Here is a 26,618-nt window from a genome sequence, read left to right as displayed (position 1 = left end):
CTTCTCGTGAGGCGTTGTTATGAGAGAGATGATTTACTTACACTTTAGTACTTTCATCATGAGGAATCTGGATTCTCTTGAGCCATTAAGTAGAAGCCAGATAGTGCCATTGCTATCAGAAAATTACAAATATGCTAGCTTTGATCAAATGGCACTATTCTGAAAAGTATTTACTTGGTAAGTGACTAAAATAATCATTTTTTTCCCTCTTCTCTTTTCTTTAAAGGGTCAACATTCTCATTAATCAGTGCTGATCTTGAAAAAATGGGCAGCCGGGGTCGCTCCTCCCTTCTGTCACCTGCCCTGAGGCTAGCAGTGGTTGCTGTGATTCTCCTCCTCAAGGTCCATCCCTCTGTGGCCGGCGCCCCCCCTGACACAACCCTGGGTGGCTCAGTTTCGGCAGTGTCCACCAATAAAACTGAATGCAGCAAGCCCGAGCAGTGCGAAAGGGGGGTGATCCTACCTGTGTGGGAGCCCCGAAATCCATCATTCGGTGACAAGGTCGCCCGTGCAACGGTATACTTTGTGGCTCTGGCCTACATGTTCCTGGGTGTGTCAATCATCGCAGACCGTTTCATGGCATCAATAGAGGTCATTACGTCGCAGGAAAAGGAGATCACCATTAAGAAACCCAACGGCGAAACCACCACCACTACTGTCCGGATCTGGAACGAGACCGTCTCCAATCTCACCCTGATGGCACTGGGCTCCTCGGCTCCTGAAATCCTCCTGTCCGTCATAGAAGTCATTGGTCATGGGTTTCATGCTGGCACACTGGGCCCCTCCACCATTGTGGGTTCTGCCGCATTCAACATGTTTGTCATCATCGGAATCTGCGTGTACGTCGTGCCCGACGGTGAGACGAGGAAGGTCAAGCACCTTCGCGTCTTCTTTGTCACGGCCACCTGGAGTATCTTCGCCTATATTTGGCTCTACCTGATCCTGTCAGTGATCTCTCCTGGCGTCGTGCAGGTGTGGGAGGGCCTGCTCACGTTCTTCTTCTTCCCCATCTGTGTGGTGTTCGCCTGGATCGCCGACCGCCGCCTGCTGTTTTACAAGTATGTGTACAAGCGCTACCGCACCGGCAAGCAGCGTGGGATGATCATTGAGACCGAGGGTGACCGTCCACTTCCGTCAAAGGTATGCTCAAAGGAATTAACACTCCTACTTTTACTGCTATCACTACTACAATCAACACTAATAAGATTAATATTCCAATAACGCTTAGAAGACTTTTATTACACCTTGGCATTGCATTTACAGAGGCAGTTGCCCAGATCTGGGAACTGTAGAAAAAAGAAACCAGACTATGTAGAAAGATAAACAGGCTTCAAACTTATTTGGCAGAAAGACCAAATATTAGGGGTAAAACTATTGCCAAAACCTTCAGCTTAGTTTACAGCATGTCTCACTGATCCAACTTTGACCTTAGCCATGCTTTCCATACTGCATGTACTCTTGTCCTGCCCAGTGAGTTGTTATTGTTGTGAGCTGTACTATCCACATCACAGGTTTAGGTTAGCTCACTTTCAGTTTAATCTACAAACCCGTTTAAAAAATGTGACTTCTTCTTGTTTATAACTTGCTTAAACACGTGCCTGCTCACTTCTTGCCCTGTTAGAGTTGCAGTGGTACTCCCATGTTCCCAGATTTCAACGGTAACTTGCTGGTCAGCATTTCCGAAGCTAAAATTAGTTTCTAAAAAATCCAACAGTCGTGCTGGGAGCTCAACCTTCTTGACGGAATATCTGCTACACAACATCCGACCTGTAAAAACTAATTAAGCTGCCCTCATCTAAACATACAGTGGAACAGATAAGGAGCTCTATGTATGCGGAAGTGAGTTCATAAATAATGTTTATCTGAAACAATTATCTATATTACTGAATGGAATGCTGCCAAGGTAACCTAATGCCGTGAAATTTATTACTGCACACACAAATATAAATAACTTTTTAAGTATTGTCACCTTTAATATCCTGTTTTGCCTATTATCTGATGCTTTGTGTGATGATGCAGAGCACTGCACACAATTAAATGCTCAGTATTGTGGTACACCCATTCACCACCGAGTTAATTCAGAGCTGCTCAATGTCTCTTCTTCCAAATTTCTGAATCCGCATGTTATTATTGCTTGCAGTTTTGTGATTAAATTATGAGGAATCAGCGCTCCATTAGTACATGAAAAGCACTTTTCTTTCAACGCTTGGTGAAAGAAATTCACTGAATTAAACTCAACACTGTTCCTGAGAGAAGAGGCTTAATAATTAAGAAGTTTTAAATTACCATCTTGTTTAAAGCACTAAAAGACATTTTGTCAATAATATCATCCTCAAAGGAAAACACGGTCTCAGTGAACAACAGGCTCTAAAATAAAGTGACATTCAAATAGAGATGACTGACATATTACAGTAATATCTGATGCTTTGTTCATCTCATGTTCACGTGTACAATAAACATTCAGTTAACATTGATTAAAGCAATATGTTGAGCAAAAAGTATGTCCTGTTCACCTAAATTAAGTCAAATCCTTTCAATCTAAACTCTAGACACAATGTCCACATTGTCACATAACCAGTGTTTGGAATAACGCCGTTTAAAGTAACGGCGTTAGGTAACGCCGTCATTTTTTCAGTAACGGGGTAATCTAACTAATTACTTTTCTCGTCGTTACTGGACGTTAAATGCGGTGCGTTACTATACATCGATTGAATAAACTGTGTAATCCGAACGCACCCCTGGCTCACCGCTAGTGAGGAGGTGGGTTAATAACGAGGTAAGCGATTATGATTGGCTAAGGCAGAGTCATGTTTCATGGTAGCCAATCAGAGCCAGTGGTTTTACACACATGACAGCACACGCGCCACACACACACACAACAGCTAAACAGAGATTCGATGAAGCAGCAGAGACGGCGAGTCAGGAGCAATCCGATGAAAAGTTGGCATTTTCAAGGTGGAGATATAAGCACTACTTCAATAAATAAAAAAATTAATTGTGGTCAAAGGGAGGAACGTGCATGTAATGTGTACATTATGTCCAGGAGCAAAGACTTTCTCGACATCCGCTGCAAGCAACTCTAATTTAATGAAGCATCTCACAACGACACACGCATCTACAAAGCTAGTGGCCAAAAACACAGATACCTCCACCACAGACGATAGCTCGCCGTCTAAACCCTACCGAAATATAAATATTATAAAAATAAATTTAATATAAATATAATTATAAAATATATATATAAATATCAAAAGTTATGTACAAACACCTGTCTGTTCTAGTCATTTCAACTGACTTGTGAAAACTGCTCAAAAAAATCCAAATTCTTTGACATATAGCAACTTTTTTTTTTAACAGTAACGCAAATAGTTACTTTCCCTGGTAACGAGTTACTTTTATTATAGAGTAATTCAGTTACTAACTCAGTTACTTTTTGGAACAAGTAGTGAGTAACTATAACTAATTACTTTTTTAAAGTAACGTTCCCAACACTGCACATAACTGAGTTTTGAGTCATTAACAGTGAGGGTGCTTTAGGATGTTAGAATAAAATCATGAAATGTACAGTTAATGTTAGTAAGGATTGATGGCAACACCACAAAAACCAAATCATATTAATGATTAAAGAGCCTCCATTTTAAGGTGGACATCGAGATGGATGGGAAGATGCTGAACTCTCATGGTGTTGACTTTCTGGATGGCCCACTGGGTTTGGATCTTGATGAGAAGGACCTGGATGAGGAGGAGACCCGGAGAGACATGGCCAAGATCCTGAAGGAGCTCAAACAGAAGCACCCTGACAAAGAGGTTTGTAGCAAGCGGATCTATTGTTACTGCTGTCACTGTTGGGGTTGTTTTTCTTTGTGATATCGTTTGTGTAGGAAATGAAATGACAAAATAATCAGCAGCAGATGATGCTCCGTGTATTTGCTCCCATTGTCTCAGGGATGAATGCAGCTATGGTCTCATCACAACTTCTCAGATTAATTCTACAAAGGTTAATTTAAAAGAAAGCTACAAAGGAAAATAATTAGCCATTAAAACAGAATGTCAGTATGGAAATAAGCATAGACAATCCCTGGGCATGAAAAATAGATAGGAATCTCTCTTTGTGTCACTGCTACATACACTTATTGTGGACACAGAATGACTAATAGTGCCTACTTGTTTCGATATATGCAACCTGTATGTCCGCTTAAATAGCTTATTTCGCCCTCAGCTCTGTATGGATTTACAACGAGGCAATTTAACCAGTTGTCACAAACAAGTAGGCTAAAGCTTTTCTGCACATTTGGACATCAAGACATCTGCAGCTCATAGGAGATGGATTCCAAAACTGGTTCTCCTTTTTTAGACTACATTGTTTATTTATACTGTATGTGAACTGGACCTTGATCAAATAAATCTGAAACTACTGTCTTTTCAGCTGCAGGAAGTTTACATGCAAATGTTAGCTAGCAAGAATAGCATAGCATAGTCTTTTCTTTTATTACTCTGTCTCAAGGCCGTCATATGACACTGAAGCTGTTGGAGTTAGCTAATTTCCAAGGAGCCTAGTTATCTACAACATAAACAGAAAAATATATAAAAGAAAATAACTATATGATGCATTCGTTCCATCAAAATAGAATCCAGACAGGCTCTACTTATGTCAGAAGTTAAAAAATAAGCATGTGTTTGCAGTAAATTCAGCAGTGAATTTCACATTTGTCTAGAGGTGAATACCAAAAGGTGCAGTGTAAAAAGTGTCTTTGGAACCATCCAAAAACAGTCTTAGATAAGTCACAAAGATGCAATTTCAAAACCGATTAGTCCGTTTGTCGACTTTACTGCTGTACCGTGACGCTTTAAGCAGGGAGTCGACTAGTCACTGATCACGTGACAAATAACACCGACGCCTGCTAGGAGACAGGTGAGGAGCACAGTGGGTCATTGCAGCAAACTAACAGCGGTTCAAAGTGTGTGGAAATACTTCACTAAAGATGTAGCCTACTACAGTGACGTGCAAAATATGTAAGTCAGTCCTGAAATACAACAAAAGTACTACTACAATGCACACTTATCTGAAAAGTCATTCGCTAACGCTAGCATACGGTCCAAGCTTTCGAGAGTCAATTAACTTTGCCAAACGCCGTGCAGTAACAAAGACAACAAAGTTGCAGTTGTTTTAGACTAGATATTTGCTGTGCACATGATGCACAGCTATATTCTGTTCCCAGCATATCCATATACGGTCTATATGGATGTATTCAGGTCAAGGATATAGATTTCCAAAGCTTTACTTTCTACTGTATTTTAATGAGTGACGTCATCTGCGACTAGTCGAAGTCGACTCCACTTAAACCACGTAATAGTCGACTTTAAATTCTATGGATTAATCCACGTGCCACACCGACAATATAGAAGAAGCTCTTTAACTCAGTTACTCTCACTAGATGTTTTTACATAGTCATTGTAAAAAAGCTAATGTTTTTCCTCATATTACTTTCACAGAATTCTACTTGCAGCCTGAGAGTCAGGATTTTTTGGTGTACAAAGTCCAGTAATAAAGCTGATAAATTTTACATGTTTTGTGCCATTGTTTTTTTCTTACCAGGTGGAACAACTCATTGAGCTTGCCAACTACCAAGTTCTGAGCCAACAGCAGAAGAGCCGTGCTTTCTATCGATGCCAAGCCACCCGGCTTATGACAGGTGCTGGCAACATCCTGAAAAAACATGCTGCCGATCAGGCGCGAAAGGCCGTGAGCATGCACGAGGTTCGCTCTGATGCTGGTGATAACGACCCCATCTCTAAGATCTTTTTTGAGCCCGGTTCTTACCAGTGCCTAGAGAACTGTGGCACCGTGGCGGTGAACGTGGTGCGGCGCGGCGGCGACCTGGGCAAGACGATTTCTGTGGAGTACCGTACAGAAGACGGCACAGCCAACGCAGGCTCGGACTACGAGTTCACAGAGGGCGTGGTGGTGTTCAAGCCTGGTGAGGCCATGAAGGAGATCCGTGTTGGGATCATTGATGATGACATCTTTGAGGAGGATGAAAACTTCTTGATTCACCTCTCCAATGTCAAGGTGTTGACATCAGAAGGCGAGGAGCCCGAGGAAGGAGAGTCAGCTAATCACGTGGACTCAGTGGCCTGTCTTGGCTTACCGTCCACAGCGACTGTTACCATCTTTGATGACGACCATGCCGGTATCTTTACGTTTGAGGAGCCTGTATGCCATGTGAGCGAGAGCGTTGGCACTATGGAGGTGAAGGTGCTGAGAACGTCGGGGGCTCGCGGCGTTGTCATGCTGCCATACAAGACGTTGGAGGGAACGGCACGAGGTGGTGGAGAGGACTTCGAAGACATCCATGGCGTCCTGGAATTTCAAAACGACGAGATTTTGTGAGTAACTTGAATCTTTCAATATTTCATGACCCTGACTGATTTTGATGCAGATAATTATCAGCTTCACTTCGTGTTTTTCTTGATTGCTTTTCTCGCTCTGTCAGTGTAATGTTGCAAATGTTATTGCTGATGATGTGAGAACATGGAGGTGTTAGTGTGATGTGGTGGTCACGATGAGCGGCGAGGCGGACTGCTCACTGGGCATTTGAAAAAATCAACAGTCCCCCACCCCTTTTTTCTCTCTTTTTTTTTTCTACTTTGACACATTCATTCTCTTCAGTCTGTGTTCTTTGAACTCTGCTGCTGTTTTAGTCTTCTGTGGGTTTTATTGATTTCCACACTCTGTATTGCTGCACTCAGCACAATAGGTTTAGAGTTCTAGGAGCCAAGAAGTTGGAAACTGGATTATTTGTTGGATGGTCGATGGTTTGAACATGGAAATTGAATGAGATGTATTGAAGTTTCTTTGAGCAAGACATGTAATGGAAAACAAGGAGGAGCTGGTTGCTGGAAACTGTACAAGAACTCAATAAACCGCAGGGGATCAGCCAACATCTATCTGGTCAACTTAATATGGATGCACAAAAGAATTCCAGTTGCCCTTTTAGGTAGTTTTGTACTATGTGAGAACATCCCAGAGCAACCACTCACGCAGGCAGTTTTTTCCCCAGTTGTCCTTCCTGGTTAAAAAGGTCTTGGGATTCAATTTAAGGATCCCTGCTGTGAAATGATGCAGCCATTGTTCAAAGCGGTTTGCAGCCAAACGTTTATTATCTAATGGTGACTCATGGTGAGGGCAGTGATTGCTATTTGACCACATTTCAGCAGGCAGGAGGCATTTCAGTGATTTTGCTGCTTCATCCTGTGGGGGAAATTAACTCCACCAATCAGCCAAATGTCTGTACAGTGTTGGCCTCTGTGGTTTCAAAACTGAGCATAACCTCTTTTGTCATTTAAACCTCCTAGTGTGAAAACTATTAGTGCAAAAAAACACAAATCATTGTGGTGAAAGGAACTTGTCCGTGTTGCTGATGTACTCAAACGTCCAGTACCTTTGGTGACACATAATGTTTGTGTTTATTTGGGAGTTTCATGTGAATAAATTGTCCTTGTAATTTTTGTACATTTGAATCTTGTTTATTACGGACCTCGTCTTTGTTCATATGTTGTACCCTGCAGCTGGCGAAAAGCTGTTTTCACGGTTGCAAGTTGCTCTTAAACTGGACTCACGTACGCCCATGTGCAGTAACACAGTGATGTTCTCCGTGAGGGAAACCGCTGTTTTTCACAAAACACTCAACGAGGTGGAGCACTCCGTTCTATGCTTAACTATTGTTTTCTGTTAAACAATTAATAATAAGATGGGCTGGTTTTCTCACCCACTCTCCACTTACACATATACGCTCATGGCTGGGTGGGCGTGTTCACAGTGTCGCCACAAATCACTGTGTGCAGCAAAGTCTTCTCGTAGGGGGGTTGGTATCTTGAGCAGGAAGAAAAATAAACATCATAGCTTTTGGAGGTTTAGTTTTTTGGCTGTATTAATCATCACTGAACATTGTCTATATGCATATTTATTCAACCCTTCTTTCAATATCCACAGCAGCAGTAGGGACCCATGGGCCTTATCAATCAATGTATACCACCATGGCAATTTGAATGACGTCAACAACTGATACTGAATTAACTATATTAAAAGACATATTTAATTGGACGTTGCAGTACTTTTATATCTAAAATTAGATGTTGGTTTATAATTCCATGGTTGTAGTTTGGATTTTTAGCTTACTTTTTGCTGAGATTCTTGTCAACACATTGTAAGACTTTTGGGGTGGGGATTAGGTTTGTCCTCTGAACTTCTGCTGTTCTGGTCTCATGAAAATTAGATGATTTGACTACGTGACCAGGAGGAGATGTAGAGCTCTGTGCTGGCAGGCTTCAGTTGTTAGTTGCAGTAGTTCACCTTGGAAACCAAAGGTTTGCCCACGCTGCTTGTTTGGAAAGGTCCGGGTTGTTTGTGGGATGGAAGAAGAGTTGTAATAACATGAAACTAAGTGTGCTGTCAAGCTGAATGAATGAGAGAGATGCTGCCTTAGTAACAGTAGTCTTAAACTCTCTGTGTGTATCTCAGCCTCTGGTGTTTTTGGTCAGCTCTGAAGCAGATGTCTGCAGGGTCGGCTTTTTTAGCCTGTGAGAGACTGCATAGTTTCCGCTGGTATAGCTCTTACAGTCAGGACTAAGTGGGTTTTAATAACACTTTGTCCAAATCAAATGATGGACTGTCCTTCCGGCTATCATGGTTACTGTGTATGTGTGTTTGTTTGTTTAGGGAAAAGACACAGGGGAGATGCAGGATGACTGTAAACCACAGTGGCTGATATAAAAATCAGTTATGAAGGGAGAGGCCATTTTGTAAGCAGAAAAAGTATGATTACCGCAGAAGTGCTCCAACCACTTAATCTCTGACTGTCTAAATTATTTTTATATGAATCATTCATTCAGCTATTCAATTAACAGCAGTCTAATGCATGACATAAAAGCTTAATGGGCAGTCTATAGACCGAGACTTGTGTAACTCAATCTGATCCCTCATTTAGCATTTCTTTCAGTTGTTTTTCTGAAAACAAAAATGTAGCAAACCTACAAGCAAATGTGCATATCCATGAAACTCGACAGTGCTCTGCTCCTGTAAACTTCTTTTTCACGTTTTCCAGTTGTCATCTCTTCGGTCTAGAAACTTCGGTCCACAGCCTTCATTCCCTCTCTGTCTGGGCCTAACCACAACACTTTGACACATTCATGGATTCTCCCAATTAGACGAGGCATGACATTTGGCTTGCTAATGGGGCTCATGGAAATTACACTTGTTAAAGGCTGCTACAAATCTGTTTGAAAAGGTCTGTGAGTCTGTTATTCTAATTTTCAGTGATTGGTGTAGTTACAAATGTGAATTCTGGGGTTTAAAATGAATCCCGGGTTAATTACAGATATGTAGTCTTAGACAGTCACACAGCATTACTCGTCACCTATAAGTTTTAGCTGTAAAGATAACAATAAAAAACTGCAGAAACATTAATTAAGAAAATGTGATACTTCTGTGTATAAAAACAGTGGCTTATTTCAACTGCGCTGACCTTGTTACCACCAACTAACGAAATAAAACGCACAGAAAACTATTTAATTTTTACAGTGGTCTGCATTAACACACCGAGACAGTCGGTTTGCTGTCGAGATCATGAGGACATATTTGTTTTTGTCTGTTGAACTGTAAAGTAACACATTTGTTTCCAGGCTGCAGAGGCGCATAGCCGGTACGCACACAACAAGGACAATGCTGGACTGTATCTTGTCTTCTGGATAGAGTTTCACACCTTGAATGTGATGGGATGAGTTAAAAATAGCAATGGTGGAAAGCAGGCCAGAAACCTGCATGTGCAGTTGCAAGCAAAAAAAACAAAAACAAAAACTCATTAAGGGACAGGTGCATAGGAGAATATTCACAGAATAAGCACGCCTTAGTCTAAATTAATTTGCAACGCCAGTCCCATGATTTTAGAAAACATGCATTCCCGTAGAAACACACCGTGTAAGCCATGAACGAGCTGCCGGGGTCCCGATATGTCCCTCTGGGGGAAAGCTAGGAACGTTTTTGTAGCAGAAAAAAGGAATTACAAAATAGCTGATCTAAATAGGACTGCCTCCAGGCTGACTTTACCCTGATTCTGTTTTCTCTGATAGAAGACATGGATAGAGAGAGAGAGAGGGCACTGCGAACGAGTGTGAATGGAGGCGGCAAAGGGAGGAGGGAGGGGAGAGAACGGTGGAATGGGCAGAGGGGAGGGGAGGGCGAAGGAGAAAAGTTTTAGTGCTTGTGAAGTTTTTGTAGAATGTCCTTACTTACCATTACCACGTTTCCCCCCCCAATTTTACTTTCTGTTCTATTGCCTTATGTCTCACCTTCTCTCGGTCTGTAAGAGGCCCTGTGTGCCCATTTGTCTCCAGAATAGTTTGTGAAGGCTTGTCTGGTGTGTTTGCTGAAAGACGGAAAGGTGCGTTTGTGTTTGTGTGCAAGAAAGAACGAGTAATGGGAAGAACACAAAGACAACAACCAGAATTCAGGTAAAAGCCTCTATATCAGCTCAGCCTTGCATGTGTGTGTTTGTCTGGCTGCCGCTGTTCAAAAAAAAGAATTAAGGGGCAAATTCACTGCTATGTTTATTACTTTATACAGTACCTGCAGTCGCTAGTGTCACAGGTATTACCGCTATCACTGTATCTACCGTTAGCCCTGCACTGACTAACTGCAGCAATTACAAGTATTATTATTGCAATTAATGCAGCCTTAAATACTACTTGCACGTCCTAAGCAGCAAGAGACTTCTGCGTCTGATCTGCACCCTTGGTACATCATAATTATGGCACAGCCCTGTAGCCTGACATGCACCTCCCAAGAAATATAATCACACACGCAGACTGCAACGGCTGTGATTTGTCTGATCGGTCTTCATTTCCTTGTCTGCTACTGTCAGCGGTCCGACAAGCGCCGAAAATTCCTCCTCTTTCTGCAGTTTGGATAATCTACGACGTCGGTTCTGCGTAGATCCATCAGGGAGGAACATTCCATGCTTGTAACCACTAAAACTCTCCAAACATCTCAGCCTTAAGACGTCATGTGATATATTTTTAGTAAAATACTTCATCACCTAACTCCAAGGAACTCCTGGAAACATGCGGTGTCACTTCACAAGTCCATCACCTGCTGCAAATGTGTGTTTTTTTTTTGGTAAAAATAAGGTTTTCACTCATCTTACTGCTCATGTAAATCCACTACTACAAACTCCCGTCATCATACCTGACATATGATGAGCAGCTTTATCCAGAGCACCTTCCAGCAGCTCTATTTTCATTATGGGCTGTCCTTATGGAATTAGCAGACCACTTAACATAAAATGGGCCAGCAGTCCGACTTTTTTTCTCATTGCATTGAAACAGTATTTTTAGACAGTGAAGAGGACAGTCAGGTTGAATGCTTTCAGTCTCATACTATCCTGTCAAATGATCAGTGCAAAAGTTGACATTGAACCCGCACTGCATGGTTCTTTAGTTGTCAATGAAGCACGGTTACCTGGAGAACAAGGCCTTGTTTCACACATTGAGGTCAAAGAGCCGAGAAAACGGAGCATGCAGGTGGATGCACACAAACAGTCTCAGATTCAGGCCCACGAGCCCGCTCACACATGTGCCTACATGCATACGCGCACTGGCTGCGCACACATTCACGCCCATGCAAATCGTAAAACCACGTCACCCAAGCTTTTGAATTGCTGTATCTTGGTTTTGACATGTACTTTTACACTTTTTGACCCTGTTAGGTAGTGACTACAGGGATCTCACACACACACACACAGAACCAATTATGCAATTTCCATAAACAAGCAGCCAGTGGAGAAACATGGTACGGTTGAGAATCAAATTAGGCTCCCTCCTACACACACAGCGAGCAGACTGGGACTTCACACTCCAATAACCAGCACAGATTGGCCTTTTGAGATGTATGCTCAGAAGCTATAGGGATGTGGGATGTGTGGTATATATATTTTTCCATAAGAGTTTGTATGTTTGCTATTTTTTTAAAATATTGCCAAATGGAGGTGGAATTTTTGATTTTTGAATTTTTTTTTTTCATCCAGGGTTCATTTAATCAGGATTTAGATTCTCAGTAGATTCCCAGTAGAGCCTATGACTGCCTTGGTTTGAGTTGCTGGAGAAATATTTTTATATTAGTGACATTAGGGACATTTAGCCCAAGTAAATGACCCGACCCTTCATGTTTTTAAGCCAGAGTTAAGAGGCCGCTGCTGAATTTGAATGTTGTCTTCCATTTCAGTCCTGACTTATTTGGCAAACCCTGTATTACTAACAGGCTAACATGAAATGCAGATTTATACGGCGGGTCACAGAATTCTGGGCGCAAAAAACAAACTGTTGAACTGTTTTTACAAGTCAGACTACAGTATAATTGGCCTTTTCCATCTGAACGGCATGGCACGGTGAAAGGAGCTGGTTAATTTGCCCACAAGGTGGAAGTGTGCAGCCTGTCGTCTGCAGCTCTTCACCTAAAGGATCAATGTGGCTGCTACGCGTTTTTCAGTTCATTCCTGAAATATTTCAAACTTACTGGCTGTCAAAAATGCAGGAAAAAACCCCACATTGCTTTTGCTGTGACTACCAAATGATAAACCCTAGAAATAAATAGTTTAATGTGAAGCTGCACAGTAAGAAGTGTTCGGTTTGCGTTGGCAGCAATCTCATCTGAAGTAAAAATTTATTTGGAACATTAATCCCATCCGATAGCATTTGTAGCACAAAAGTAGGCCATTGACAGCAACCATTTCTTTACCTCATTCAGCAATAGTGACTTAACAGAGGTTTTTTAAATGAAAACCTTCCAGATTCCCACGTTAATAAGCTTAATTGAGTGTAATTTATTTGGAACATTAAACAAGATTGCATTTTATATTGTTAGGCTTGGATTTACCGACTGAGCAGCTGTTACTTAATGCCAGGTTGTCATCAGCTTAGTTTGTATGATTTGTCATCCAGGCTATGGTGACAGCAGTAGTGTTTATAGCTGTGTTTGATGACCACCCTTAAAGATGAGCTGAAAAACAAGTCAACGTGAGGGGGCTGACAGGAAAATTGTTTCAGTATGGGATAATGGCGTACAATTTCACGCTGTCTTGCCTGGAAGGCATTTATGTTGTACTCGTCAAATGTGACATCAGTGAAAAAAAAAAAATAAAAAATGGGAGAAACTGAAACCCCGCTCACACCCTCCACCCTGCCGGGCCAAGCATTGCATGAAGTGTCTGTAAATGTCAGATTGTCAGTTTCGAGTTACAAGGATGTCCAGATGCACTAATCCCTCGTTCTGTAGTCATGAAGGGACATGGAAAAAAAAAAATAAAAAACATCCTCCACTTGGCTGGAAACATACACGTAGAGGAAACAACACACACAGGCTGCTTTAGACACTCGTATCAGTGAGGCATTAGGTGGTAACGAGGCTTGATGAGGTTTGTAGGTCAGATGCACGCACACATACACACTCCGCCTGTCTCTGACAGCAGTATCATTAGTAAAAAACGCTGAATTAATTAGCAGAGGAAGATAACAAGTGTTGTGGGAGAACTACATTTTTTTCTGTTACAAAGGACAGATGATTAAATGTGTGTGTGTGTTGGCTTCGCCTGTGGAGTGTCTGTGGTTCGCTGTAATAAATTCCTCTTTGGCGCTGAACAACGAAGTGAACTTTAAAACAAAATCTCCTCGAAGATTTGTCCACCTTACGTATACACACAGACACACAAACCCACACAGGCCGTGCTTTATGAGGTGTGAGGGTTGTGTTCTCATGTTACGGAGTACGTTGTAATAACTCCTCTCTAGGCAGAAGACTTACACCTGTTACTGTGTGTGTGTGTGTGTTTGTGGGTGTATGTATTTGAAAGCAGGGAAGCAACTGTTTTTACTGCCTAAACGACTGGAGGAGTCAACTGACTGAAACAAATCAGCTCTTATTCTGATGATTATGTATTGGTTAAGTAATATTGCGACAATATTCTTGGTGAAACCATGAAAAGTGCTTTATGCTTTCGTAAGGGCTCTGACTTACCAAGCCGCCAGTCAGCCGTTTGCGTCTGTGGTCCCAGTTTTGGTGGCGCGTCCTGCACCATAGCCACTAGATGGACTTCTAACGGCGTCTTTTTAGCTGTGTCAGGGTGCTGAGTCTGCAGCAGACCGAAGAGAGTAGGCTCTCTGGTAGGCTGTTCAGCTTAGTGAACGAGAAGGGAATCAAATATGACGAACCTAAGCAAACAGAATATTTTCATAACGACATAATCATCTAGAGTGAATAAACTCTACATCAGCTGATAAGCATTATTCAGGTGAGGCGAGCTCCTTACAGCAGTTTGAAGCTCTTTCTAGCGTCCTAGCCTCCTCGCCAATAATAGATCGTCCGGTTTCAAATTCTGATTCACGAATACAGACTGAAGTTATTTCCTTTGATGCAGGCGCAGAACGTACAGCGTGTGCCAGCTGACCATTGGCTGAACTCTTCGCAGGGTGTTCAAGTGCACGTGTTCGGTCCAGACACAGGCAACATCGCAGTCATTGTCGGAAATTCTTTGACAATGGTTTGGTGCGTCTGGGCCTCTGGTCTTTACAAACCTTTTGGATGTCTTTTTGCCCCATTAAACAGATACAATGGATAATAAATAAAAAGGTAGCTACAGTCGTGGGAAGAAGCAAATGTTAAGAGAAAGTGTAGTAAACATGTGGAGGCAAATGAGAGAGGAGAGTATCAAGACTGAAATCATGTTTTGGCATTTCCCTACCTCACCTTCCACAGAAGTCGGCTCTTTTCTAGGGTCGGCTGCCAAAATATTTCTCATGAAGGAGCGTGGGATTAATGTTTTTAGGTCCCATGTCAAGATCTTTGTGCGAAAGCAGAAGCAGCTGCTTTATTTACTGTTTGCATCACTAAATTACTGCCAGTCAACTGCACAACAGAAAGAAATTACACAGACTCTCCCAAAACCATAAAACTGGACAGTTATGAAATATGCCATCCTCAGTTGTACCATGTGATTCTTTGGGGATATACTAGCGTGGCAATTAGCCTCTTCAGTCTTTTTGTAGTACACCAATAACAGGGAAAAAAAGAGGAAGAGAGAGCAGGAGAAAGAAGAGAAGGGAGGGCAGGTCAGCGGCTTGACAAATGAGCCCTGACCAGCTGCCTCCACAAAACACTATTGCCTTGGCAACCGCTGGGATGGAGTGAGAGAGACAGACGGAAGGGATGCAAAGCAAAAAGAGTGATAAAAAAAACATGAGAGCGAGAAGATGGGAAAGAAGGTGGTCTGGGGTGAGGAGATAGAGTGGAGGGGACCAGATGTGAAGCTGTAGTTTCTCATTATTTATTCTTGGTGCTGCCAGATGTGCCTTCTGATTGTGTTAAATCTTTCTATTTAGCGATTTCGACCTATCAGCGCGCACAAGAGGACATGAGTCACTTTGCAATAATGAAATGAGGATGCTCATAGCTGCTGAACAGGTACTTGAAGCGTCGCAGCACACGCGGTTCATCAGTTGGACAATTCCTAGCTCGAGGGTAAAGGAAGTGATGCAGTTTGTCTTTGCAGTTATTTCAAAAGAAACTGGTATAACTCTAAGGAAAGGATGTCACTGGGCCACCAACTGCTATTGATTTACAAGAGATATGGTTACTCTAACTTCCGTCTGTTTGCTCCTTGTCCCTCTGGCTAAGGCAACGCTGTCATATTCACAAGTTTGCCATGTGGCCCATTTAGTTGCATAAAGAAAGGTGATGCCATTAAAAATCCACACACAGCACTGGTGTGGTTTACAATCCCTCTGCATAAATTGGGAATTGACACCCTGAAACTTGTACGCGCGCTTAAACCTGCTGATATTTGTGCTAATTTCTAAAATCCGACTTTGTCACCGGGAGCTGTGGATCTAAGACGAAGAGCGAGTCGGGACTGCTGGAAACCAGGCCGCGGGTATAATTCAGTGGCAGGTTTTTCAAAGACTGATGGGGCTCCGTTTGATCACACGAGCATACGCTGCGTGTCGGTGCTGTTTTTACAGTCGAGGCGGATGTGAGTCTTAATGAAATATTCCCTAAAACAATGTGGCAAGTGGGCCCTCGCTGTGCGGCGCAGACTTCAAGGATCCATTCTGCTGTGATTCATGTTACTGTACCATTATCTGCAACACAGTGACAAGAAATGCGACTCATTTATTGCTGGACTTTATCTTTGAAATTCTAAACTGTTAGGTTAAAATGTTTCTGATATTTGGGGATCTTATATTGTGTACTAAAGGACTAAATCGTTTTTAACAATGGTAGCTGTCTCTGTACTTACAGTGCCTTTCTTTCGTTGTCCCCACATGCTGTACACGGTTGACTAATTTGATGATGAGGCCGGATTTAAACCTGTAGGATCTCCCTGTCCATCCTGTAGCTCTTTGCTTGGTGCTTATCTATACGATTGAAGCGCTTCAATACGAGCGCCGGTCTGATCCCAGGCCTGTCTGCCTGTCTGCCCTAAGTAGTTTTAATGGATGACTATGAGCAGGCTAATGGCATTATGCTGATGTTAATTTTTTGGCGAGCGGGCCCTGTGATATTGGAACTGATCTCACCAGGTTATTTATCCTGCCCGTTAGTCACAGAGACACCGCAGAGGCAGGATGGCTGCCAAATCCGTGTCTGTGTGTGTACATGAAATCAAGGGAATCTGTTCAATCAAGTGAGACGGGTCACTGTTGTTTATGCCCTGTACTATTTCAATTGTACGTGTTAAACTCTGCTACCTGAAACCTGAAACGTTGTCAGCTCCCTGAGGTTGAGGTTTTGGCTCGGGTCATGTTCAGGTTTGGTTATTTGTGGGTTATATAGTCCCTGTGTGTAGCCCATGTGGGTTAAGGAAACAAAAACTTGCCAAGGGGAACATCCCAAATAGAGGAATAGTCTCTTCACTGAAAGAATAACACATAAATAGGATCTCAGTTTCTGCGGTACGACTTGTGGTTGATGAGGAGAGAGCCTGCACTCAGGTCTTAGCTGGATGCTTGCGCTACCTATTTGTGTGTGCAGTTGTGTGTGTCTGGATTAAGAGTGTAGTGCAGCTCATTCCTATTTGTGTTTCTTTTTACAAAGTCCGGAAGACAGGATTGGCTTTTCTCCCATCAAACTCCTGTGTGTCTGTGTGAGTGCATGTTTCCAGTTTGCCTATTAACACCTGCTCTGCATGCAGGACACACCGGCTTTGGTTGTTCTTTTTTCTCCCTCCTCTTTCTTTCAGCGTACCATTCTTTTAGCGCAGCGTTGCTGCGGGTAACCGCAGCAATGGCTGGTGCAGTATGCGGTCAAACGCTGCCAGTTGTAGTAAAAGCTCAGACCATTTCACGCTCTGATGGGGCTCTCGTTCCATCTCGCTTTTTTTTCCTGCGTATTTGTTGTGCTGCACAGAGAAAGAGAGAGGGTGAAGAGAAATCAATGGATGTAAAGAAAAAGTTTACGAATTAAAGGAAGGACCATAGGGAAGAGAATGGAGCAGAGGGAGGAAAACGTGGATGGAGAGCAAGCTAACAGCAGAAAGAAAGACCCCATTGGGAGAGAAACAAAGAGGAAAATCATCTAATCCACAAAGCCACTACAGTTTCTTAACTCGGTTATCCTTCCTCCTCCTCCTCCTCACTCCATCTTCTTTCCGTTATTATATCCATTTCTTTTTAGCATAGTTGTCAAATTAAGAATTCACTCATATAAACAGACGATACAATGGTGAAGACAGGCCTCTAATTTGCTTTACATAATTATGCTCATGCTGGAACAATGACAGTTTGGATTCTGTCATGTGAAGGTGCCTTAAAAACAGCTACTCTAGAGATGTTCAGCTTGTCCATTCAACACTTTGGTCCAAACTCATCAATACTGTATCTCAACAACTATTGACATGATCCACAGAGGATAGTGACTTGGTTAATCCCTTAACTTCCCCTCTTGTTCTGCCATGAGGGCGGTGTTCTTGACTAAACAACTATTAAATGGATTGCCATGGTATTTTGTGCCAACATTCATGGTTCCCAGAGGATAACAATCTCCATCTCTAACTTTCCCCATTCTTGTGCTTCATTGTGATAATGGGAGATCTGGTTTCCCTCTTTGTGAGATCCAGCAGTACAGATAAATCTGCTGCAATATAATCACACATGATAGCTGATGTATTACAGCTCTTAGCTGGAATTCTGCTCTGTCTGCCTTTAAACACTTCTCCCCCTTTGTCTATGCAGATTCCCCAGTCATCCAGGTTGATGGAGTACGTAGAAGCACTTCTCAACTCTCCCTGAAAGCATTTCTCCTGATCTTTCCTTTCGCCTCCCCCCGTTATTCTCCCTGTGCGACCATTTTCTGTTTACGACATATTAACATAGTCCGCATAGTTTTGGTCAGTTAGCAACAAGGGAAACTTTTCCAAAAAAGGATCAGACTATGTTTGGCCACACTGGACAAATATGGGTACAGATCTGGTAGATGAGTCCAGTGTTTGGCTGCAGACCAGGGTACTAATGAGAGGCTCCCAGTGTTATCCACTTGGTAGACAGGATAGGTAGAAAGATCACCATGCATTTAAAACACTGACAAATATTGGGTTGAAAATCAAATTGCATTCACATGTTAATCACAAAATATATATTTCAACCATATGTACAGTGCAAATGGGAGGATTGTCAAGGCAAGCAATTAGGTATCAAGTATAAAGTTGATGAGAAAGATTCAGAGTGGGAAAGCAAACCCTAACCCCGTGATGGAACGTGTTGCCAGTGGCTTACAGCTTCGAAGGAGTGGCTTTGCATTTGGAAGGTTTCCAGGTCAAACCCTTGAATGAGCTGGGAAAATGTGGGCGGGTGTGTTGTCAACAACTATCGATGAGGTGCTCTTTTAGCAATTAATCTTCCGCATAGGTGCCGGCAGCAGAGGTCGACTGTCGTCACGGACAGCTCCACATGTGAACTTGCAAGAATATTCATTCGGTGGTTGCTGGGGGAAAAGAAGGCACATCCTGGCACAGAGACTTAAGAGAATACATTTTTAACATAAGTTCAGCATGGAGCATCTGACTTTTTCTGTCGCGTTTCTGTTCTTTACCGAAACCTTTCCAGGAATGATGTGATAATGAGAGGAGCAGAGAAATGCAGAGCAGTGCCAGTCTGCACACTCAATAGAGAACGCTGTATATGAAGCCGTTAGTATTATAAACTGTGACATGCAGCTTTCATTTTATTTTTTTAAATGAATGATTCAGTTAAACCCTTTATCATTTTGCAAATCATTTATATTTCTATCCCTTAAGTAGATCCTGCTTGAGTGTTTCATGTTGACATTAGTGCTTAAATGAACACTTCTGAATTTAATGAATCATTAACCTACTTATGCGGAGTTCTTATGAAAGATGCATTGCTATTCTGAGTCACTTCTAAATCATATCTTTTGAAGTTTTTGTTCCCAAATGTGTGGCACAACTAATGCAAAGCTTACAACTCTCTGCTGCCTCGTGTACTTTGTATGCAAATATCATGAAGCCTGCATGATCGCACACTCAGCGAATCGCGAGTGGAAAAGCCAGCAATGCTACGCCGAGACCAGATTTTACACCTCGTAAACATTGCGCCGATAAAAATCCCCCGTGACATGTTCCAGTGGATACAGAAAGTCGGAGAAGAAATTGAAAATGTCGACATCCTGCGTGACTCAGGTGAACAAAGAATGTCTGAGGACAAACGGCGGGGTGAGAGCTGAGAGCTGTGATAACCAAGTGGAAGTTAAACTGATTTGTGGTGCTTAGTGGCCCATATCACTGCAATGGATTTGATGCAAGAGAGTGAGTCTTGCCTGGAGCTTAGCTGGAATCTGATAGGAGTCACACTGGGGATAGTCACACAAACACACACACACAACCTCTACTCTTCTGATAGCTGCACTGCTTGCTGCATGGAGTGAAAAGACACACACAGTGCCCCCTGGTTAAGTACAGCACTGGACATAGCACACGCAGACACACACACACACACACACACACACACTGCCTCTCTCTCTCTTGCTGCAGCAGCTGCAGTGTGAGCTAATCTGTACAAGCTCCAGTGTGCAGAATCCTGGGCTTACAGAGATCTGATACCAATTCATCTGTCTCTCTTTTTCACCTCCTTCTCTCTCCCTCCCTTTCTGTAGCGTTCAAAGCTCTAAATATATTACATCCACGTGCTCCCTCATTGAAACGGCCTGATCAGGAGAATCCAGGCTCTGATCTTTGATTGATTTCACCTATTAAATCTCAGTCCCGAGCCGGGAATTAGACAAAGAGGAGAAGGAAGCTTTTTTTAAGCTGCGTGGAACCAAAATGTGAGGTGTCTTCAATCATTGTGATACCATTTCAGATTTAAAGCCCCTGTTTGCAATTGAAGCCTTTCCACCCCCTCTAGGGGATGTATGCAGTCGGCATTTGGATAAAAACGGCAGCCCATTCACGGCTTGGTAGAAAATGTTGTACATCAATCCTGGATTGCGGTTTAAGAAGTAATGTTCCTAGATGGTGAAAAAGCCTTGCGATGCCACTAGATGATTTTTCTGCGTAATCTATGATGACTAGATGTCCCAGTTTGGCAGATACAGTGTCTGGATTCGGTGCTCAGTCACGGGCTCAGACAGTCACGGTGCCCTTTTTATCTCTTCCGTGTCCTTTTTCAAAAGTTTTCCAAGCACTCGTGAACACCTTAGCCTCTAACTTTGATTACCCATCCTGTTCTTTATACCTGCATGTTTTCTGTCTTCTAGACGTGTCGCAAAGACCTGTAAGTCTGCTTTTTTTTTTTTCCCACACTACCAGCATCCATGTGTGACTCAGATTTTCTCTCCTTCTCCCTGTCCCTCTGCACACAACACAATCTGGCTGATGCAGGCATCAAACTACCTACTGCATAACTTTATCCAAAAAAAAACGAAAATGTCTGGATGAACTGGAGAACGAGCGTTTGCAGTTTCCAATCTAATAAACGGCACCCGTGAAAGGATCAAAGTGGGACAAGAGGCGAGTGATGTGAGTGTGTTTGTTTAAGGGTGGGTGAGGGACAAAGGAGCCAAAGAAAGCGTTGGATTCACGCCAAAATGTCTGGTGACCCCAGTTACACCGTGACTCAACAGATGTGGATTGCTGTGACACATCCAACAGTGGACGGGTGCTCCCTTCCACTCTGGCCCACTGTTTCTCTTGAATACCAAAGACGTGCCCCTTCCACAGTCCCAGAAAGAGATAATATGCCCTTACAAAGAGAGGAGGCCTCGCTTCTTTCACTTTCATCTGCTGCAAAACATTTGATTTAAACCTTAAAAACAGCAGTAAACCTAAACTTATAATCTATACATAGACACTTCAAAAAAGGTGAATCTTAAAGGAATTTGAGACTTGGACAGGAACATTGATATCACCCTATAAAGCCAGCATCTGGTTAGGTTAGCTTAGCTTAGCATACAAACTGGAAACATAGAAAGACAGCTATCTTTTGTTTAATGGCCTCCTCTGATATCCACCAAGAAAACCTAGTGTAGTTCCCTGGACTCCCATTCCTTTAAGTTCATACTTCTTTTCACAAGAATCAAAAACAAAAGAGAGCATACTAACACGCGAACAGACTCACCAAAATGAATACAGCCATTGTGGCATTTCGAGACCTTTGGCCACAGCGCTGTGTTGTCACATCTGTGTGTTATGATGTGGCACTGACAGCGCTTTTCTGTCAGCGCGCTTTCCTCCAAGCTGGTCTTCAAACCGTGAAGTGTACAAAACCCTGTAGACAAATCTTGCGTGCATGCTTTTGTGTGCACTTGAAAAAAAAAAGATACACTGTCTGCAGCTTTGTCCGTAGCTTCCGGTTACTAACTAGCTCTGCAGCTTTCAGAGAGCCTGTATGTGGGAAGCTGTTAACTCAAATTAACAATACACCAGCAGCTAACCACTGATCTGATACTCAATATGTGTGTGGGAGTGGGAGGCCTAGCATATAGCCTGATTATAATGCATATATGTATAATGCGTTTGTGTGCACTAATGCAACAGATAAATTATATATACCGCTTCATGTCAGTTTGGGTCCTGTGGGATCCGACCCCACTGAGTTCTCCCGCGATCCCGGGAATCAGAATGCAACTCGGGAATTCCAGCTGGGAATTCCCTCCCATCTTTTCTCGACCTGGAATGTAATAGTCGGCATCCAGCGGAGGGAACTGGTGCATGGATGTGTGTGTGGGAGCTACCTTCATGTATCAGTGAGCTGTCATAAGGTACTACTTTGTGGTCGCCATAGGAATTGAACCCGGGTTTAAAGCTCATAGTTGATTGTTTCACCTCTGTGTAATGTGTGTGGTCTCACAACAGGGTGTTCAACCCCTGCGCTAAGGATTTGGTGCTACGTTTTGAATGGGGATGCCGACGTATAGCAATCACTGATGCAGATACACGCATGGGAAACGGTAGTAACTGTTCCCAAAACTACTTTTATGTTTGGATTTTTTTATGGGCATATTAAAAGAATTAAATAAATGTAGCGCAAAGGAACATGCTCCTCTTGAGAGAACGAACTATAGATCTCTGGAGATTTAGAGTTCCCTTCTATTTTGAGAGGCGTTTTGTGAATTAGAAAACCTGTAGCGCCTTACAAGGGATCTGTTTGTAGGACTTTAGGCCACCAACAGTTGACTGTTAAAACATCTGTTTTTCTAGAAACTTAATATTTTCTGGACGGCCCAGAGTGTACTAATGATTCGTCTGTCTAGACTAATTTAGATTTTCTCTTGAGAAACTAGACACTGAACACTACGTTCTCTGGAGCCTAAATGTAGACTGTTAGATGCTGCTTGTGTAGAAGCTAAAAAGTGGATACTATCTCTCTAGAGTATAAAATGACGGGGGGGGGGGGGGGGTTGCTTTTGTCATTTGGGGATCCAAATAATGGGGATCCGCAAACCACCATTCCATGTTTATGCTAACTAAACTGGTGGTTGCAGTGGGGCCACGTAAAGCAAATGCTTGATACTTTGATTTCCATCTTCCCAAAACACCACTGACTGACAATTAAGCCATCTTTAGTAGTTGTCGTCCGATTGATTGACCTATTCCACAGGTACACCAGAAACTGTACATGTGGTTATGCAATCTGATCATTTAAAAGCATATGTTACACCCAACTGTTTGTTCATTTGGAGGCTGCAAGCGGAGGCATACTTCATCTGACGCCAATTTTTATAGGCTGTTTCTTTTATATGTTATTGCTTGTCAAAGTTATCAAAGTGATTTAGGAAGAACTATGAACAGGGAACAATAACGCTGTTGCTGCTTCAGCCAAAAAATGGCATTATGCACGCCACAAATGCACCTCAGGGAAAATATCAGTTGCCATTTATAATAAAATAGGACGCACTATTCATTGTATTAACTTCTTTTACAGTTTAATTAGATTTTCGCTTTACATATCACTGTATATGAGTTTTACATAGTGTATATCATTTTTTGGATATGTATTCCCCATGTTCTACCTCACCTCTCATTTCCCTGTTTCCTATGTGAAGAGGAAGGCGGGGGCGTCTGTAAGTTTGTTAAGTTTGTTAAGACTAATTACAGGTTGTTAATGAGATGAAGGGTAATTGATGCACACCGGACACTTGAAGGTTTGCTCAGGGCAGCTCACCTGATTAAGAGGAATAAATTTGTTAAATTGAGTTTATTGATAATAAATTATCCATGAGGAGAGAAATGAAGGAGAAGCTGCTTCAAAAAAATTGTTCCAGTATTCAAAACCTTTATAGAAGTCAGCGTTTTCATACAAAGCTAATTACAATAACACACTTTACTTGTTGGGGTGGAAAACTCTCAAAATGGCAATGTTGCCTAACCAAAACTCTCCATGGAAATGCAGGCTAATGAAATTCTTTTAGCATTAGCAGCTTTTAAGGCAGACAAATATACCACATCTGTTACATAATCATGGGAAACTATGGTATAATTTGTTGCCTTTAGAATGAGATCGGACAAATCAAAGTTGTTTGCACGCTTTTATCCCACTGTATGCAGTATTGAGTATTTAATGTTAATGTCTGCTGATACATAATGTTCATAGGAACCCCAAAGGAGATAAACAAGCTAAACAACTAGGCTGATCGGAGAGGAGCAGCAGACAAGAGGCACCAAAACACCTTGAATAAAACGAAAATAGTGAGTTAAAGAGAGAGAGAGGCAAATAAATCCACTCTCCCATGTATCAGCGATGGCAGATTGTCTATATGTTGGAGGACTGAGCTATCCCACAATGCCCTAGTGGCCAAGATGCCTGTCTCCGTGGTGACAAGCATCTCCCTGGTGAGCCATGATTGGATGAACGAGCCGTCACTGAGCGGAGGCCCCGCATGGTTGCGTGTAAAGATTTATGACTTCACATAGTGACAGAGAGGAACACCCCCATGCCTGCTTCATACTTCATGTGCTCACACACACACACACACACACACACACACACACACAGTCTCAAATGCGTCTGACCTTATAATTAATGGTTGTAGTTTAGGACATGTGCATGTTAATCACCAGGGTGTGATACAGGAGACTAGGGAGAATGGTGAAGATGTTTTTCAGGTAGCAGACATTAACAATAGAAGAGGTGGATATCATTGGACGTGAAACGGAGCCAGTTATTAAAATGATGCATAATGTGTGAAGCCAGTAAAAGCTCCAGTTTTTTCTTTTGTTGTTGTTTAAAGATGAATAAATTGATGTTTGGTGTTAGAATTTGGACCAGTCACTATTTTAATAAGAGATGTTGGTGCAGTAGGTCACCTGGTAGTGACATCAGGACTTAGACTCCCTGTGTTACTGTGATTATTGGATGGCAGGACTCTGTGTGTGGTATTGAAGTCCCCTGCCTTTAATCTTGAGAAAAGGGCAGCAATGGAAACACAAGCGCCTGCAAACACAAGCAAATGCACACACGCGGTGAAACTCGGATTGATTTCCAAGCAGGGAAGTTGTGGATGCTTATTTGTGTTTGGAGCTGCCAGTAGTAAGCCTGCATGGTCATTTTTATCACTCATTTCAAAGCTTTTATGACACAGCTAGAGATTGTTTCAGCCCTCCTTTTTATTCATATGCTCCTTTTTCTGTTGTGTTATTTCTTTTGGATTCAGTATTACTGCATAGCCAAGCAAGCGGTGGATGTAGGCTATCAGCTGATCCTGTTTCTAATGTAGCACACTGACTCCCATGATGCTACAGAGGACGAGAGAGAGAGGAGGGAGAGAGAAAGAAAAGCCTCCGGCTCTCCTTCCTTCTCATTCTCTCTCTCTCTCCCTCTCTCATATGTCCTCCACTATCACACTTTCAGCCTCATTTTAACTTTCTCTCAGGGATACTTGAAGTCTTTCATCACTGTCCGCTCTTTTCATATGATCTCTTTTAACTTCCTCTCACCGTTTCTTTTTTATTCTCGCTCTGCACAGTATTGCTCAATAAATAATATAAAGGGGGTTCTGGTCCTGTTCGAATAAATCAAGTCCGTCCACTGACTCGTTTATAAATTTGACTGATAGATTCTAGTTTTACATTTGGGCTTATACTCAGCAATGGTGTTCTATGATTAAAGGTGCAATCTTTGACCACTAGTAGTGCTATGGAGCTAATTCCCATTCATTGATCTGCTATTGCCGGTAAATGGGTGTACACCACACGAAGGCATTAGCTTTAATGTGTTAACAACAAACAATTCTAATGAAATTGTACCTGTTCCAGAAATAAAAGGTGGAAAAAAGTACCGTTGTGAAGTGGGCAGATACCAAGTTGAATTAATCTCAACTTTGATGCAACAGCATTGAGGCGACGACCAATGGGAGCAACAGTTAATGGACATATAATGTAAACACAACACATGTTTAGCACAAGGACACACCGTCCACGACTTTGGTTCCTACCTCCATCAGGTGAACCCAGACTAAGTGGTAGACAGTATTCCTAGTATTTTGTTTTAAAACAGAGAGCTGTGATGGCAAGAAGAGCTACCACCATCCATACACTAGCAATATTTTTATGTTGTACTTGTTTCACATTTAGTGTGGGAAATATACAGGAATGCTTTCTTGGCAGCCATAGCCAGGAATGTACACTAGTGACGAACTGTCAGCTACAAAGTGATGGACGACGAGTGAATTGCTTTACATGTGGACGAAAGTTAATACACCAATAAATGCAACTATAATGGCAGTATAGAAATATAAAATACTCTCATTTATACAAACATTAGTTTCTTTGTTTGCTAGGAAATTGCAGAATATGCATGCACCGCACAATAAGAAGTGATAATAGACAACTACCTTTGAGTTCCCATTCATTACTGAAAGAGAGGTACTTGTTTTATTTATTACGACTAAGCGATGATGACAAGGTTTGTGTTTGGATAGACCAGTTACTCATCTGCAGTGATACTTAGCTGTGCCCTCTCTTTTGACTGCCCACTGTTGGAGGTGATTTGTTATTTTGTGACTCTAGAGATGACGCTGGCAGCCTACTACTGTGTCCCACTTTCAGGAGCCACCTGTTTCT

At 42.3% G+C, this 26,618-nt stretch overlaps 1 protein-coding gene across 10 annotated transcripts in view; it reads left to right on the top strand.

Moving 5' to 3' along the window:
- Window positions 1-256: 256 nt before the first annotated feature.
- slc8a1b (solute carrier family 8 member 1b) overlaps window positions 257-26,618 on the top strand; it is a gene marked incomplete at its 3' end in the record, with an annotated part of 114,105 nt that continues 87,743 nt past the window's right edge. For all 10 annotated transcript variants that reach the window (XM_084561531.1, XM_084561532.1, XM_084561536.1 and 7 more), the window contains exons 1-3: window positions 257-1,140; window positions 3,643-3,807; window positions 5,597-6,387. In XM_084561531.1, coding sequence (XP_084417657.1) covers window positions 265-1,140; window positions 3,643-3,807; window positions 5,597-6,387 — 1,832 coding nt within the window. In that variant the 5' untranslated portion in view covers window positions 257-264. The remainder of the gene's footprint in view (window positions 1,141-3,642; window positions 3,808-5,596; window positions 6,388-26,618) is intronic.

The sequence above is a fragment of the Chelon labrosus genome (assembly GCF_963514085.1).
Source record: "Chelon labrosus genome assembly, chromosome: 15".
NCBI lineage: Eukaryota > Metazoa > Chordata > Actinopteri > Mugiliformes > Mugilidae > Chelon > Chelon labrosus.
The sequence above is the reverse complement of the archived record's forward strand: the minus strand, read 5'-3'. Positions and strand labels throughout refer to the sequence as shown.